This window comes from Ascaphus truei, chromosome 13, assembly GCF_040206685.1.
Source record: "Ascaphus truei isolate aAscTru1 chromosome 13, aAscTru1.hap1, whole genome shotgun sequence".
Lineage (NCBI taxonomy): Eukaryota > Metazoa > Chordata > Amphibia > Anura > Ascaphidae > Ascaphus > Ascaphus truei.
In genome coordinates this window covers 47734370-47752038 of record NC_134495.1, presented here as the reverse complement: position 1 = coordinate 47752038, position 17669 = coordinate 47734370, and the positions used below count along the sequence as shown (strand labels likewise).

The 17669-nt window shown below is 40.9% G+C and overlaps 1 gene segment (V, D, J or C); it reads right to left on the bottom strand.

Annotated features, from left to right (window-relative positions):
* Positions 1-13269: 13269 nt before the first annotated feature.
* On the bottom strand, positions 13270-14649 carry LOC142464551 (T cell receptor alpha variable 38-2/delta variable 8-like). The segment is given in 2 exon segments: positions 13270-13763; positions 14591-14649. Coding segments are annotated over 2 exon segments (453 nt in total).
* Positions 14650-17669: the final 3020 nt, after the last annotated feature.

Sequence of the window (17669 nt, the reverse complement as noted above, 5' to 3'; positions counted from 1 at the left end):
GCGCTACTATTGAACTTGATTCTTCCCTGGTAAACACAGAGGCAAAGAATTTGTTTAATACCTCTGCTTTTTCCTTATCTCCAATAATCTGCCTACCCATCTCACACTGAAATGGTCCTATATTTTCTTTTCTCATTTTTTTGTTATTAAGGTACTTAAAGAACTTTTTAGGGTTGACCTTACTTTCTATTGCAATCCTTTTTTCATTATCCATTTTTGCTAATTTAATTGCCCTTTTGCACTTTGTTACATTCCTTATAATTCTGATACGATGTCTCTGTCCCTTCTGACTTAAAGATTCTAAACGCCCTCCTCTTCTTGTCCATTTCCTCCCCTACCTGTTTATTTAGCCACATTGGTTTTGACTTATTTCTTTTATACTTATTACCCAAGGGTATACACTGATACGTGTGCTTTTCTAACAATGTTTTAAAGATTGCCCATTTATCTTCTACATTTTTCCCTGCAAAAACATCATCCCATTGTATTACTACTAGATTAGACCTCAGTTTATTAAAATCCGCCTTTCTAAAGTTTAAAGTTTTGTTGAACCCAAGTAATCTGTTTTTTGATAATTTATTTCAAATGAGACCATGTTATGATCACTGTTACCCAAATGTTCCAGGACTTGAATATTTGTTATTACTTCTACATTATTTGATATGACCAAATCCAGAACTGCCCCTCTCCTGGTTGGTTCCTCAATAATTTGGGTCATATAATTGTCTTTAAACACCCCCAAAAACCTGTTCCCTTTTGTTGTAACGCTAATCTCATTGCCCCAGTCTATGTCGGGATAATTAAAATCCCCCATTATGCAAACATGATCCAGTTTTGATGCCTTCTCCATTTGCAAAAGTATTTTAGCTTCCTCAATCTCACAGATATTTGGTGGTTTATAGCATATTCCCACAAACATTTTCTTTATACTTTTACCTCCACTGCTAATGTCTATCCACAAGGACTCTACATTTTCATCATTCCCTTCATAGACATCATCCCTTATAATAGGTTTTAGATCTGGTTTAACATATAGACATACTCCCCCTCCCCTTCTATTTGTTCGATCCTTCCGAAAAAGAGAATAACCCTCTAAATTAACGGTCCAGTCATGAGTTTCATCCCACCATGTTTCAGTAATGCCTATGATATCATACTGCTCCCTTGTAGCTATTAATTCAAGCTCCCCGATTTTATCTGTCAGGCTTCTTGCATTAGCAAGCATGCATTTAAAAAAAAATTCAGCCTGTACTATTATCTTATCTGCTCCTTCCTTTCTGCTCCCACTTGGTTTAGTCTTTAGAAGTTTTCTAGTATTAACTCTATTTACTATGGGTATCTCACTGCTTGTCAAACTTGCACTTGCCCCCATTCTACCTCCATACCACCTTGTATCCTCATCTATTCCATTTAGTTCATTATCTGTTTCATTCCCCTCCCCCCTCCATCCTAGTTTAAAATCTCCTCCAACCTTTTTAGCATTCTCCCCCCTAGCACAGAAGTTCCCTCTTCATTGAGGTGCAATCCGTCCCTAGAATATAGATGGCACCTCTCAGAAAAGGAGTCCCAGTGCTCTAAAAACCCAAACCCCTCCTTCTTACACCACTTTCTTAGCCATGCATTAACCTCCCTGATCTCTGACTGTCTCCCTGTGGTAGCGCATGGCACTGGTAGTATTTCAGAAAATACTACCTTGGAGGTCCTTGCCTTAAGCTTTTGGCCTAGATCCCTGTAATCATTTTTTAGGACCTTCCATCTTTCTCTAACTTTGTCATTGGTGCCAACATGTACCAAGACCGCCAGGTCAATCCCAGCCCCCCCCCCAACAATCTGTCTACCCGATCCGCAATGTGCCGAACCCGAGCACCCGGGAGACAACAAACTGTTCGGTTCATGCGGTCCCGGCAACAGATTGCCCTATCTACCTTCCTAATAATGGAGTCCCCTACCACCACAATCTTTCTTTGCATCTGAGCATCCTGAGTCCCCACTGTGCTGGAGGAACTATTCCGCTGGCTGCTAGAGGAATTAGTCTCCCCAAGCCTTGCCATTTCTGCCCCAACATTCCCAATATCTTCACTCAACATGGCAAATCTATTGGGATATGTCAGCTCAGAAACGACCTGTCTCTCCCTATTGCCCCTGCTTCCCATTCTAACTGTCACCCAGCTACCTACATGCTCCTCACTAACAGCAACTAAGCTACCTACCTGCTCCTCACTAACAGTGCCACCATCTGCACCACTAGTCGAAGCAAGGGCCTGCTCAGTGAGCTCTAATTCCCTTTCAAGATTGCCAATGTCCCTCAATATTGCAAGTTGCCTCTTTAGATCAGCAATCTCTGATTCTAAAGAGACCCCCCGCTCACACCTCTCACAGCGGTATTCTCCTTGGAACAGCTGCTCCAAGTGCACATACATGTGGCAAGATGTGCATCGAGTGGCATTTTCAATCCTGCTCATTCTATCAACTATGAAGTTTAGAAGTACTAACAGTAAACTGTACTTCAATAAACTATACCTTGTTTAACCGCTTCCTTGTTCAAACTGCTTCTGGTTCTAACTGCACACACTTTAACCAACCAGCACTTCAATCAACACACAGCTCAATCAGTACACGCAAGCTCAGGATTCATTAGAAGCCTCTGTTTAAATAGGGACACCCACCAGGTGTGTTAGGTTATCAATTAACTAACCCCACCCACTGCAGGTGTGTTAGGCCAGCCAATTAACCAACCTCACCCTCTCTGCCTCAGGCAGGAGAAAGGGAAAAAAGTTACAGGCTTCAAATTACAGCACACTTTAAAAATAGATTAACCCACTGCACACTCCCCAAAAACAGCCACCCCTGCTAGTATACCCAGTACTTCCCTTTCCTTCTGGTTCTAACTGCACACACTTTAACCAACAGCACTTCAATCAACACACAGCTCAATCAGTACACGCAAGCATCACATCACATCACAAATATCCAAAAACAGAATACAGGATTAATGTCCCTATAATGTTAACTACAATAGATGAAAGGGACCTGCGAGTCATCATTTTAGCTGACTAAAAAGTAAGCAAGGTAGAAAAATAAAGGGGAAATCCAGCTGGATGTTAGGTTGTATAGGGAGAGGTATTAGCAGCAGAAAGAGAGAGGTTGGGATGCTTCTTAATAGATAAGATTCACATAAGACTTAATTGGTAAGACGTCACATTGAGTGCAAATGATCTACAGCATACAGCGTACAGATGGGGCCACATTGATTTAACATTTTGCCTCAAGAATTTAGCAGTCTGGTCGCAGCCATATCGCAGTTTCCCCACGGCCAAAAACTCAGTAAACTAATTGCCCATAAGGATAAACATAGCGGGGGTCCCTGCTTCTGAATGGGACTCCCCCCTGCTTTGCACTTGGCTGTGATAAGGCCGCACTTGGGGGCACGGTTTACCCGGGGCAGGATGGAGATCAATATGGCCTCATACGTATCAAGAAAAACCTAAGGATCTTAATATGTAAAGCTTGGAGGATAGAAGGGGGGGGGGGGGGGGCGGGTGCGATTGAAACTTTGAAATACATAAAGAGTTTTAACAAAGTATAGAAGGAAAGCATATTTCAGCGAAAGAGAATTGCTAGAACAAGAGGCGGGGCCGCCAACAGAAATCTTAGGGCCCAGGACAAACATTTTAAGCATCCTCCCCCTGTGTTGGCGGTATTGCGAGCCGTCTCCCCATTTCACACCTCATGAGCCTCCTCTCTCCACCCCCCCATCCCATGTATTTCTCTCCCTTCCATCTCACCCCCTCTCACTCTCCTGTCTGTCATGTATTTCTCAGTTTTACTCCTTCTTTTCCTCACTCACACCCTCTCTCCTCTCCCTCTGTCAATTACACCACGCTCACTCATTCTCTCTCCCTCACACAATTCCCCCCACGAGATATATAACAAAAAACTTTCCAGCCCCCAATGCGAAAATGTTCCCACCCCCAAATACATACAAAACAATTCCACCCCCCCAAATGCACAGAAAAACCCACCTACCCAATACATATAAAAAAACAATACATATAAACACAAACACACACACACACACACACACACACACACACACACACACACACACACACACACACACACTATAAAGAAAATAACCCTCCCCATTACATATAAAAAATACCCAACCCATATAAAAATACCCCCAAGCCCCCAATAAATATAAAAATTCCCCAAGCCCCCAATACAGTACATATAAAAATACCCCCAAGCCCCCCCCCCAATATATATAAAAATTCTCCCAAGCCCCCAGTACATATAAAAATTCCCTCAAACCCCCAATACATATAAAAAGACCCCCACTCCCCCAATACATATAAAACACCCCCACTCCTCCCAATACATATATAAAAAAGTAGACATACCTTGAGGATGGTCGGGACCGGTGGCTGCGGGGTCCGGCAGCCAGTGGGGGTTCTGAGGAGCTGCCTGGCTGGGGAGGGTGTGGGGAGGAAGTATCCTAGTAGGGCTTGGGACTGAGGGGTGGGGAATAATACCGGGCGGTAGGGCCTGGTTGGAGGAGCCGAGGGTTTGCCAGTAGGGGCTTGGGGATGGTGGGAGGGGCTGAGGAGCCAGGCTGGGGAGAGTGCGGGTGAAGGCCTGGCCCCTGAGTAACCGGATCCAGGATGCAAACAGCAGCTTCCCCCCACCCCCCATCCTGTTGGTGGCCCTTGCAAGAGGTCCTGCTGTGAAGCTGGGCATTGGCAGGCTAAGGAGAAATGCACGGAAGTACTTGTTTACAGAAAGGGTAGCAGATGCCGGGAATAGTATCACAGCAGAGATAAAAGGGGCTAATACATTAAGGGAGTTTAAAAATATTTGTGATAGACATAATGCTAAATCCTATATAGAAAAGAGAGCCACAGATCAAATATGGTGTAAAGTTTTATTAGATAGGAAAATGGGCAAACTAAGTGGGTCAAGTGGTTCTTATCTACCATCATAGTATATGTTTCTGTATCCAAGCCCTTTAATACAACAATGTATTTCTGTTGATTGCATTGATCTGATATTAAGGCTGGAACCTTACACTCCCACATTCTCACAAACACAAGCCAATAATCAGTTGTACATACTGTAGAAATCGTTAGTGTCTTTGACCGCCCTCTAGTGGTTTATCCCTTTGTTACTGAAAGCATAATCTATTAACTGGTAAAGGTTTACTGGCTATGTATGTATGTATGTATGTATGTATGTGTGTATGTATGTATGTATGTATGTGTGAATGTATGTATGTATGTCTTTATTTATATAGCGCTATTAATGTACACAGCACTTCACAGCAGTAATACATGTGCCAATCATATAAATAACAAATAATATAAATAACACATAAAGGGGAGAAGTGCTTCAGACATAACAGTAACATTTAGGAAAAGGAGTCCCTGCTCCGAAGAGCTTACAATCTAATTGGTTGGTCTGAAGAATGTACAGAGACAGTAGGAGGGTGTTCTGCTAAGTGTGTCTTCAAGAGGCCAAGATTATTGTATGAGGTGTAAATTATCATCCATGGAGCTTCTCATATGCTTCCTTATGCAGCTGTGTTTTGAGGTGGGTCTTAAAGGTGGATAGAGAGGGTGCTAGTCGGGTATTGAGGGGAAGGGCATTTCAGAGGTGTGGGGCAGTCAGTGAGAAAGGTTTAAGGTGGGAGAGGGCTTTAGATACAAAGGGCTAGAAAGAAGACATCCTTGAGCAGAAAGCAAGAGTTGGGATGGTGCATAGCGAGAAATTAGGGCTGAGCTGTAAGGAGGGGCAGAAGAGTGAAAAGCTTTAAAAGTGAGGAGGAGACTTGAGTGTGTGATACGGAATTTGATAGGAAGCCAGGAGAGGGATTTCAGAAGGGGAGACGCTGAGGCTATCCACTTCTTTAAATCTGGTCTGTGGTGAAAAACTACGTAATGCGGCAGGCATAAGCTTATGGGGGTCCCTCTTAAAATGGATTTGAAGCAAAAGGTGGCACTGTGCGCTCATTTGCATGTTCTTTCCCAGAATCCATAGCTGCAGTGGAAGCACTGTATGCTAGGTGATAATGGGGAAAAGCAGGGTTGCAGACCTGTCTGAGACATGAATGTGCTCACAAGTGATATTTTTATTTGTTGATAAGATAAAGGTGACGAGACACAAAAATGACACACTGGCCTGGATTCATTAAGCTGCTGTAATGAAAAACAATATGTTATTAACGCCAACAAAAATGGTGAAATATATCAACGTTGCACCGCCAAAAATAACACACTTTTTATCAGATCCGTTAAAAATATTGCATCCAACAATAAAGATGCTAAATACCGCATTTTTTGTTAGGACCAGTATGTCAGGCCAGAGTCTGCACTCATGTTAAGCTTCCATTTTGTCTGGTCATAACTAGTTAAGATTCTGTAGTCAGCCTTTTTGCTGAAATATAATTCATAAATGCACTCAGTTTCTCTGCTAAATTGCATTTCATTCTTCCTGGCCAGGATATCACTAGATACTTTTGTAAGGTCAATTTCCTGGTGTTTTAGTAGAATATAATAGCATAGTTCTCTGCAAGAAGCAAGGTAGTGAAATAAAGTTGCTAAGACTCAAGGTCTCTTTTGATAACAGACAATGAATAAGCTATGTATTCAGAACATTGCTTGTATTGAAAAGGGACACGTCTCAAAAGTCACGCCACTAATATGTCCTGCCCCTAAATCACGCCTCTAATTAAAGCTACGCCCAAGACACACCTAGTATACGCCTATGTCACGCCTATGATACGCCTATGTTACGCCTCTAACTAATATCTTTTTTCTTTCTGTATAAAAATCATTACCCTATGAGTAATAAATTGAGACAAAGGATTTGAAACCTGGCGTGCGTTACGTTTCATTTGGTTCGTCTCCCAGGCCTGAAAAGTTCACCGAAGACCGGAGATAACAGTTGCAGGGCGTGAAGCTTCCTGGGAAGTCTGCTGCAAAACGGTTGCAGATAGTGTATCCAGTCACAAGGCTTCAGTGTACCTGGCAGGGGAAAGGTTCCTCTCGGTGCTGAAGCCAGGGGAGGAAATAACGGATTTTCCTTTCAAACGTCTATGTGACATGGTAAATAAAAGCCACCAGTTATATGCCTGGCAAACCTATGTCTAGTCTGCAGTGCAGCACTGACTAGGTTAACTTCAGCTGGGAACCTCAGGACAATTAGTTGGATCCCAGCTGCCTAATCAAGGTGTGTTAAAACCCAGGCTATAGACACATGGATCTTGGTTGTTGATGAGAGAGGAGTAAGCTGCTGCTAAAGAGATTTCCTGATACAAGGTCTGATAAACAAAGTAACTGAATTATAAACTGTCTGTCTCCTGCTTAGAAAAGGGATTGCTGCCTGAGTTACACACTGTCTGCTAACGAGAAACGGTTTCGTTTTGTTTTTCCTGAAGAAAAGCTATTTTTGTTTTGTGTGTTGTATATCTGTTAAGGCTAAATAAATAAGCCTTGGCAAGAAACCCACGTGTGTAGTTGCATGTACCCTGCAACAGGCTATTCATCACATTCTGATATATATATATCAATTTGGGCTGATGGCAGAAAAACCGTAGATAATTTATCAGATACTCCACGCTGGTATTAGCCCTTTCCTTCATATGTACAGTATATAATGGTCAATATACCGGCCATTATATGCAAAGGCCAGATAAGCTAAACCAACTTGAAATACATAATAAAATAGTTTCTAAAATACATGACAGTATATATCAGTAGCCCACAGGTCAACTAGCCATGACTATCTGACAACAAAGGGATTAATATCAAAATTAAACTATGCTATCAACCCCCCTTGGCCACATTAGTACCATGCAATGCTTTACTAACTACTAAGGTAAGCAAGGGGTTAGCTCCTCCTCCACCCCCGGGAGGACTAACCACCCTTAATTAGTGATTAGAAATGGGATTTAATGAAGCAACATAGGAGATAGGGAGAGCTTCCTTGATTAACATTGATTTTTGTACATTTCACGTTTAATAAGTGATTATACTGCAGAGCCACAAGTATAACATAGTAAATATAATTTTTTTAACAGGGTGATTTGGATGAAACCAAGCTGTACTGTATGTGGATACTTATGTTTGTCTCTAAACCCTTATCTGAACTGAAAATAGTTGATTATCTTGGATTCAAATACATTTTTCTAGTTATTTGTACTTAAATCCTACAGTCTGTGTCTGTTCATGTGATGTTTGTATTGAGTGCAGACACACAAAAGATACAAACAGTGTTGGCACCATGGACAGAGCCAGCGGTTCTTGTACAGTGCAGTATACAGACAGAGACACTGTGGGACTCAGAGCACAATAATACACCCCAGAGTCAGACACACTGAGATCAGAAACTCTCAGATAGATGGATTTGTTCTCCTTGTTCAGTTGTGCAGCATAGTTTGTGCCAGGCTCCTTCTCTTCTTTGTGATACTGATATCTCCTTAGAATAAACCGAGGACTCATCCCTGTTGAGTGTTGGACATACCAGAACAGATACGGGTCGCTATATTTAGTTTCATATTTACAATCAAGTGTAACCTGTCCTCCCACAGAAGCTCTCACTTCAGACGATGTCTGTGTTACATTGTCAGCTCTGGAAAACCCTGTGAATAAAGCAAGAATCCACATTATCAATAGAAAGAGGAGAAACCAATTCAGGAATATAGTCTAAAATAAATCTTTCAAAGTTGGTCGTGTGAACATTTGTCTCCTTCGGAAACCCTATGGAATACATATGGAAAATTGGACACATTTCTGGCTTAGAGAATTGTCCACCCAAAAGTATCGTCCACAGAAATAAAAGAAGTAAAACTTCCTGATTGAGTAACTTCGGTGACTAAACTTGACATCCTTCTCTGAATTTCTCCCACTTTAACCTTCCAATCCCAAAGTAATTATAGATTGTTTTACAAAATAATTTCCGTGCAGTTTCATTCTCTTGACTTTTATGGTGTTTTCAAACCCTTAGCACTATAAATAATAAAGCAGCTCTAGAGTGGCCTCCCAGAAACCGGTTTCCATCCCTTTCCTAATCGTACCTGTCAGTAACACACAGATCACTGCGCACAGCCAGAGTCCCATGTTAGGTGGTGAGGAGTTGTGTCTGCTTTTGTGTTGTGTGCTACAATATATGAGAAGGAGACACTGCATTTGCTTCTAATCTAAATCTTATTGTAGCTTAAGTGCCACCTAGAGGTAGTTACTGGTATGTCAGGCTAAGTGGGAGCGTGTGTGTGTGTGTGGGGGGGGTGGGGGGGGGGGTTAAGTGCTTCTCTTTGTTTGTTGAACATTGACCACACCTACTTTGAAAATATTAAACCTGTCATTAAACAGGAACACTTTTATTGAGTTTTCAGTAGTAAAGGACTGGCTCATTGATCCACCATCTTTGCTTAATACGAGCACTTTTGCTCTCTGTAAAAGTGAAGAATAGTTCAGTGAATTAGAGAAATCCATTAAAAAGATACATTCTCTAAAGTTTCCTAAACTGGATTTGACACATTATCTTGTACAGATATAATGTATAAAATGGTAAGAAAGTAAAGCTGAAGACGTATTACCAATCAGAAAGAGGGGGAAGTCATAAAATTGGAACCTGATGGAATGTAAAACATATACAACTTTTTGACAAAAACCATTGTTACATAGTTACATATAGTTACATAGTAGATGAGGTTGAAAAAAGACGTACGTCCATCAAGTTCAACCTATGCTAAATTCAGACAACAGATACTTTATTCTATATCTATACTTACTTATTGATCCAGAGGAAGGCAAACAAAAAACCCCATTAAGGGGAAAAATTAATTCCTTCCTGACTCCAAGAATTGGCAATCGGATTAATCCCTGGATCAACATCCTTCCCATGTATACTTATTTGGTACATCCCTGTATACCTTTCCCATCTAAAAAGATGTCCAACCTTTTTTTGAACAAATCTATTGTATCTGCCATCACAGTCTCCATGGGTAATGAATTCCACATTTTAACTGCCCTTACTGTAAAGAACCCTTTCCATTGTTGCTGGTGAAATTTCCTTTCCTCCAACCTTAAGGGATGGCCCTGAGTCCTTTGTACTGCCCGTGGGATGAATAGTTCTTTTGAAAGCTCCTTGTATTGTCCCTGAATATATTTGTATATAGTTATCATATCCCCTCTTAGACGCCTCTTTTCTAATGTAAATAAATCCAATATAGCTAGCCTCTCCTCATAAGTTAGAATGTCCATCCCCTTTATTAATTTGGTGGCTTTTCTCTGCACTCTCTCTAGTTCCATAATGTCTTTTCTTAGGATTGGTGCCCAAAATTGTACTCCATATTCAAGATATGGTCTTACTAATGCTTTGTAAAGGGGCATAATTATGTCTACTTCCCTTCCATCCATTGCCCGTTTGATGCAAGATAAGATCTTGTTTGCCTTTGCAGCTACTGCATGACATTGGGCACTATTGCTAAGCCTGCTGTCTACAAGCACTCCTAAATCCTTCTCCATCAAGGATTCCCCCAATATATCTCCATTTAATTTGTAATTCGCCTTTTTATTCTTGCATCCCAAATGCATAACCTTACATTTATCTGTATTAAACCTCATTTGCCATTTACCTGCCCACGTTTCCAGTCTCTCCAAGTCCTTCTGAAGAGAAATTACATCCTGCTCTGATTCTATTACCTTACACAATTTAGTATCATCAGCAAAGATGGAGACTTTGCTCTTGATCCCAACCTCAAGGTCAATAATAAACAAGTTAAAAAGCAGGGGTCCCAGTACCGATCTTTGAGGTACTCCACTCACGACTTTAGCCCAACCTGAAAAAGTTCCATTTATGACAACCCTCTGTTGTCTGTCCTAATGTTGTAATATGCACCTTATATATCAGGGGTGTGAAACTCCCTTCATATGATGGGACTAGTAAAATATCAGTGTAACTCATACATACCATGCTGTACATACCCTACATTTTCAAAATATGCAAATAAACCAAATATTTCAGGATTCCACATGCCCCCTTCCTCACTTGCTTTTCCACATATGCTTCTTCATCACATGCTTCTCCCCCACATGTTTCCATCCTCACCTCTCCCCACATACTGTACTCCCCTGCTCACCTTATTCACATGCTCTTCTCCTCTCCAGCTTGTCCCCTACATGTTCGTCGTCTCACCTGCTTTTCCTTCATAGCATCTCTCCTCACCTGCCTCTCCTCTACATACAGTATAGCCCCCTTTCTCTCTCACGCTTCCCCATATCTGGCTAGAGTGTAATTATATCTACAAACTTGTTACACTGTCTCTATGTTCCTGTCTTCCAATCACCTAAATAACTACCTAAAAGACTGAATATATCTGTGTGACGCATCACAGCTTGGTAGCCTTTTCAGAGCATTAGAGATATATGAGTATCAAATCAGAGTACCGTGGTCTCATGCCACGAGCAGCAGCATGTGTGTAACCTAATATATAAAAGAGTTCTGATAGCAGACAGCGATGTCACCTGCTCTGGCTGCAGAGTTTGTGTTTGTCACTGCTGAACATTTGCTCATTAGATGGGTGCAAATAAATGTCCCACCTTTCAGTATATATATAAAACAGTCCACGGTCCGGTTCATTTCTCAATTTATTCAGAGACAATAGAAACATCTTTCACAGCATCATTTCAGTCAGTTACATCTTTCAGGCACATAGAATGTGGTTATAGAGGGGAGAATCCTTAGCTTGGATGTTAAATGATTCTGAATTCTATAAATCCAAATTCAATCTTTATACATTTTTCTTCACGCAGTCTTAACGTAGGAATCGAAATGGAAAAATAGAGACATTCGATATTCACTTGTTTATAGAATTTAGAGGTACTGTACATTCTGGTTTGGGGTTAGAGCTGCCATTATTGATATTTAATATATTTAATTCACACCACAAGCGCCGGGTTATTTTTCCATTTCTTGGTTTTCCCCACACTTTAACCCTCGGCAGCTATTTTTTGTATTTCACACACTTGTATAGTCTAATACACTGCTAGAATTCCACACTTGTAGAATGGAAACTAATGATGAATTAGAAAAATCTAATCGAAAAGACTGAAAAGAAATAGCGACATTGAAGCCATTCTGATAAAAATAAATACCCCCAATATGAAAGAAAATGATATAATTAACTCAGAATTTGACAAATTAGAAAAATTACTGAACAAAGAAACTACAGTAGAAAATGGTGGGATTTACTCTTTCCAGAAAAATACCTAGAAATGATTTTTCTTGGGTTTTATGTATTTATTTTTGCAATCAGGCATGTGCATTGTTTTTGAGGGGATGTTTGGTGATTTTGTGGTTTTTGTCCATCAGGCACTTGGAATATTTTTTTTTTAATTGTTGGACATCAGTCTTTTGTGGGTTTTGATTGTGGGGGGCTCATTGCCCTGAAGAGGGAGGCCATCAACTCGTATGGGGCAAGTAAAATATTTCATTAATTCATGCAGAAGGTAGTGTATCAGTGGAATAACCACCCAACAGATGTAGGGGCTGAAGCAGTACGGAATTCAAATATTGTTTGTCATAAATAAAAGGCTGTGTTACATAGAAAAGATAGCAAAGGATCCAATAGTCTGAGGTTTTAAACAATTTGGGCAGACTAGGTGGATTATGTGGTTCTTATCTGTCGGCATATTCAATGTTTCTATATCCGAGCCCTTCAATACAAAAATGTAATTTCAGTGGATTGCATTTCTATGATTTTAGGAAAGCAATCTTACACTGCAACCCCCTCACAAACCAGACCCCTAACTTGAGTTGTACTTAGAAAGTGTTACTGTCTTTGAGCGCCCTCTAACGGCACTTCCATTATTGCTGAACGTATAATATAATTGCATACACATGGGATTATGGATAAAGGTGAAAAGGTGCATTGTTATACATTTTTCACATATTCTGTTTCTCAAGAACATAATCAGCTGTTTATCAAAATATCAGATGGTCTTTTATGATGCTAAATTCTTTTTATAATAGTATATTTAATATGCAATGATTTTTCCCCAAATAACAAAGACAAGTGATTAAATGGAGCATTAGGATGAGATAGGGAGGGCTTGCTTAACTTACATGCTTTGCAAGTTTCTGTTTAATAAGTTATAAAAATGCACAACCAAAAGTATATGGAAAGTAATATAAATTATGAACACATTGGTTTGAGGGAAATCAGGCTGAATGTGGCTCCTTCTGTTAGCTTCTAAAAGCCCAACTCTTACCAAAAAAAATGTTTATTAATTATCAAGGATTCAATAGAATTCCTCTTGTTATGTATATTTCAATCCTACTATCTGTGTCTGTTCATGTTGTGTTGGTATTGAGTGCAGACACAGGAGATACACACAGTGTTAGCTCCTTGGTTAGAGACAGAGGTTCTTGTACAGTGGAGTATACGGACAGAGACACTGTGGGCCTCAGAGCACAAAAATACACCCCAGAGTCAGACACACTGAGATCAGAAACTCTCAGGTAGATGGATTTGTTCTCCTTGTTCAGTTTTGCAGCATAGTTTGTCCCAGGTTCCTCCTCATTCTTACTGTAATAATCTCTCCGCAGAATAAACTGAGGAGATGTTTCTGGGTGTTGGACATACCAGAAGAAATCCGGGTTGCTAGATATCGTTTCATATTGGCAGTCAAATGTAACCTGCCCTCCCTCCTGAGATGTCACTTCAGGGATTGTCTGTGTGACATTGTCAGCCATGGAGAGTTCTGCAATAAAGAGATACATAATGTTAGCAAAAGAGAAGGAAGAAGCACAATCAAGACTTTAGTTCAGTGCAAAACTCCTAAAGTCAGGTCTGTCTGATCCTCACTTAATCCTCAAAAACATGCACTCAATACAGAGAGTAGGACACAGTGTACCATACTGCACCGACACACTTTATTCGAGCAAATACCCGGTATGTACCTGGCAGATACCTGGAATGCGCCACTCCTAACCTCTGACAAGCCCCGTTGCATTTGCCTTCCCAGCCTGGGTTCATGCCTGGCTGATGGGCGGCTGATCTGTTAAATGATAATGATTAGGATTTAATAGGCTGCAATGCTTCGCGTGTCTACCAGATGGCATAAATTCATGAATTGTAATGCAGTTTATATATATATACTGTGCAGTATTGCAGCCAGCGGGAATAAAATGCTTCAATCCCTGCTTGGAAAATAACTCAATGCACTCGGGCAGAAAACAGTCACAAACCTAAATACACCCGGGTATACCCGAATTCGTGGGACTAGCCAAGCTCGAATAAAGTGTGTCGCCAGTGTAGTGTGACACAGTGTGACACAGTGTGACATAGTGTGACACAGTGTACCATAGTGTGACACAATGTACCATAGTGTGACACAGTGTACCATAGTGTGACACAGTGTGACATAGTGTGACATAGTATGACACTGTGTACCAATTAAAACTAACACATTTCTAATCTACAGCATTGACTCAATACAACTTTCCACAGGTTTCCAGTGTAAAAAATCCATCTCCCTGATTCAGAGCCACAATTGTGATTCCATTGTTTAGTTCTGCCTCATCTTACCTGATACAACGATACAAAGCACCACACACAACCACAGTCTCATCTTAAGCAAGGAAATGTTTCTGTGACAAAGTGTGGGTTGTGTAGTTAAGGTTTTGAGAGAAGCCATTTAGGAAGTGGGGAGGAGTCTGTAACTGGGTCACTGATACTGTATCATTGCACATGTATAGAGGAACAGAGCAGGACTATCTAACACACAGAGGGCACACTATGAGCACGTCTAATAAGATTGTTATCACTGAGCTGCTCCTTCAGCCTATATATGCAGAATCTTGAATAATAGATATATAGATAATTATATATATATGTATATATGTAGAGGTATCAGTACCGTGTTAGCCAAGCGTAATAATAAAAAATGAATAGACTATACCGTTCTGAGGCAAAATAAATGCTTTAATTTGTGCGAGCTTTCGAGATACACTGATCTCTTCTTCCGGCGATGTAACTGAGATCATTGTATCTCGAAAGCTCGCACAAATAAAAGCATTTCGTTAGTCACAGAACGGTATCATCTATTTATTTTTTATTTTATATATATATATATATATATATATATATATATATATATATATATAGCAAATGGAAATATTACTGTATGCTCATTTGCATGTCTTGGACAGGTCTGCAACCCCGCCTTTCACCATTATCACCCAGCACACAGTGCTTCCAATGCAGCAAGGGATTCTGGGAAATTACATGCAAATGAGCACACCATGCTCCTCTTGCTTCACAACCATATAGCATGGTCCTCTGTACACTTTTTCTTGCTGCATTTCACAGGTTGGTTATACTGGCTTTGCAAATGAAGCAGGGATAGGTTTTACCACACTTAGCTAAGTTATGGTGGGTAAAAAAAGTGACAAAAACCCTCCACAGTAAAGCATATAGCAAATGGAAAAATTACTGTATGCTCATTTGCATGTCTTAGACAGGTCTGCAACTATATATATATTTATATATATATATATATATATATATATATACACACAAGTGCTGCTGTATTTTATAACATCAATTTATATATTATTTGCTATACACACAGACACACTACGTCATCACGCAGTGCGCGCTTTACGGCCGGAGAGCACAAGGAGCTGATCTGAGGCTGAAAAATCTCCAAATTGCACTGACGCCGAGAGACATTGTTTCAAAGCACCCGACCACTGCTGGATGTGAACCGGAGGGACAATCTTCCATCTGATTTGTTTCAGGACGGTGCGGCCTTGTTGGTGGTGATTATATATCACAAATTGCCTTTTTATCTTGTACCTTTGTGAGTGTTCTTAATCCCCTTGTCCTCTTTTTTATTAATTAAATGTACTGTTTTACACTATGGGACGTGCGCTCTCTGTTCTTCTCTCTCTCTATATATATATTAAAATAAATAGATGATACCGTTCTGTGGCTAAAGAAATGCTTTTATTTGTGCGAGCTTTCGAGATACACTGATCTCTTCTTCCGGCGATGTTACAATGAATGAAGCAAGCAAAGGGTATACTTAAACACAGTGTCTCTTGGAATGTTATCTGTGCTAGTCCTTCCCCCGGTGTGGATGTGTTTTATGGCTAGGAGAAGGAGTGGCTCAGTGAGTAAAGACTGACTGACGCTGAGATCGCTGCAGGGGAGCCTGGTTCAATTCCCGGTGTCGGCTCCTTGTGACCTTGGGCAAGTCACTTTACCTCCCTGTGCCTCAGGCAACCAAAAACATAATTTGTAAGCTCTAGGGGGCAGGGACCTGTGCCTGCAAAATGTCTCTACAATTAGCAGCGCTATACAAGAACATGCTATTATTATTATTATTATTATTATTATTATTACTAGAGGTGTCAAAAGGTTCCTGAAAGCAAGTGATGTAAGAGTGTGTGTGTGTATCTGTGTGAATATAAATGAATGGAGAGCCCACAGTATATACAGTGCTTTACAAAAGGTGTGTGGAGAGGGAGTGGATATAAATGGTGTGGGTAGGTTGTAGCACAACTAAAAGTGTGTGTGGATACTATGTGGTCCCTATAGGTGTATAGGGATGGAAAAACAAGGAGTATTAGTATGTGTAAGAGACAGCTGTGTGTGCATACATATAGCACAGTATGTACAGACATGGCCTATAGCGCTCATGGGAAGAGAGTTTACTTGTGTCAGTAACGACTCATAAAATTTCGATCTCTGTTTAGGCCACTGCTAAGTGTCCCGAACAGTTGCATAAATTTGTATTCATGCAACCGTCTCTCTTTCGGTGTTTTAAGATTACCTTGGAGTACGGCAACCCTCAGATCGTTCATCTTATGGCCAGAGTCAGAGAAATATTCGCCGACAGGACTGTATCTTGTTCCGCGTGTGATGCTGTGGCGATGCAGGTTCATTCTCTTGTTTAGCCCCTGCCCTGTCTCACCTATGTAGTAGCAGCCCCCTGGGCATTTCATGCACATGATGAGGTACACAACATTGCTGGAGGAACAGGTGAACCTTCCTCTGATTTTGTATTCCCGATTCCTGTGTGGTATTTGTATTGTGTCCGCGGTGTGGAGCATTGCGCAGGTTTTGCACCTTGGTTCCTGGCATGGTTTTGTCCCGCATTCAGTTGTACTGCTGAATACTTTACTCCTCACCATAATATTCTTGAGATTATGGGGTTGTCTGTATGATAATAAGGGTGCTTCAGGGAAGACCTGTTGCAGTCTTGTATCTTCCTGGAGGATGGGTTGTAGTTTCCTGGCGATCTTGCGTAGGGCTCCTCTAGCAATAACACACAGCCTGCCACAGTATGCAGGGGTTAACAACCCCCTGAGTCCTCTCCGGGTGGCCTAATTTTCATTCTGAGGCACTTACCCACATACCCCACCCCCACTCGCTCAGCAAATCTCCTGTGTAAATGTAGATGATATTTTATATTTTTCTGCTGAGGCAAAACATTTTATTTTCTTCTGATCAATGTGATATTAAGAAAAGTGAAGGAATCCGGAAGAGGAAACCAATGTTAGAAGCACACACCTCTTCTGTATTAAGCCCTCCTGGCTGGGTTGGGTCTACCTGAGGGGCTGAGTGCAGATAGTTTGGGGGTCATGTGTCACCTTAGATC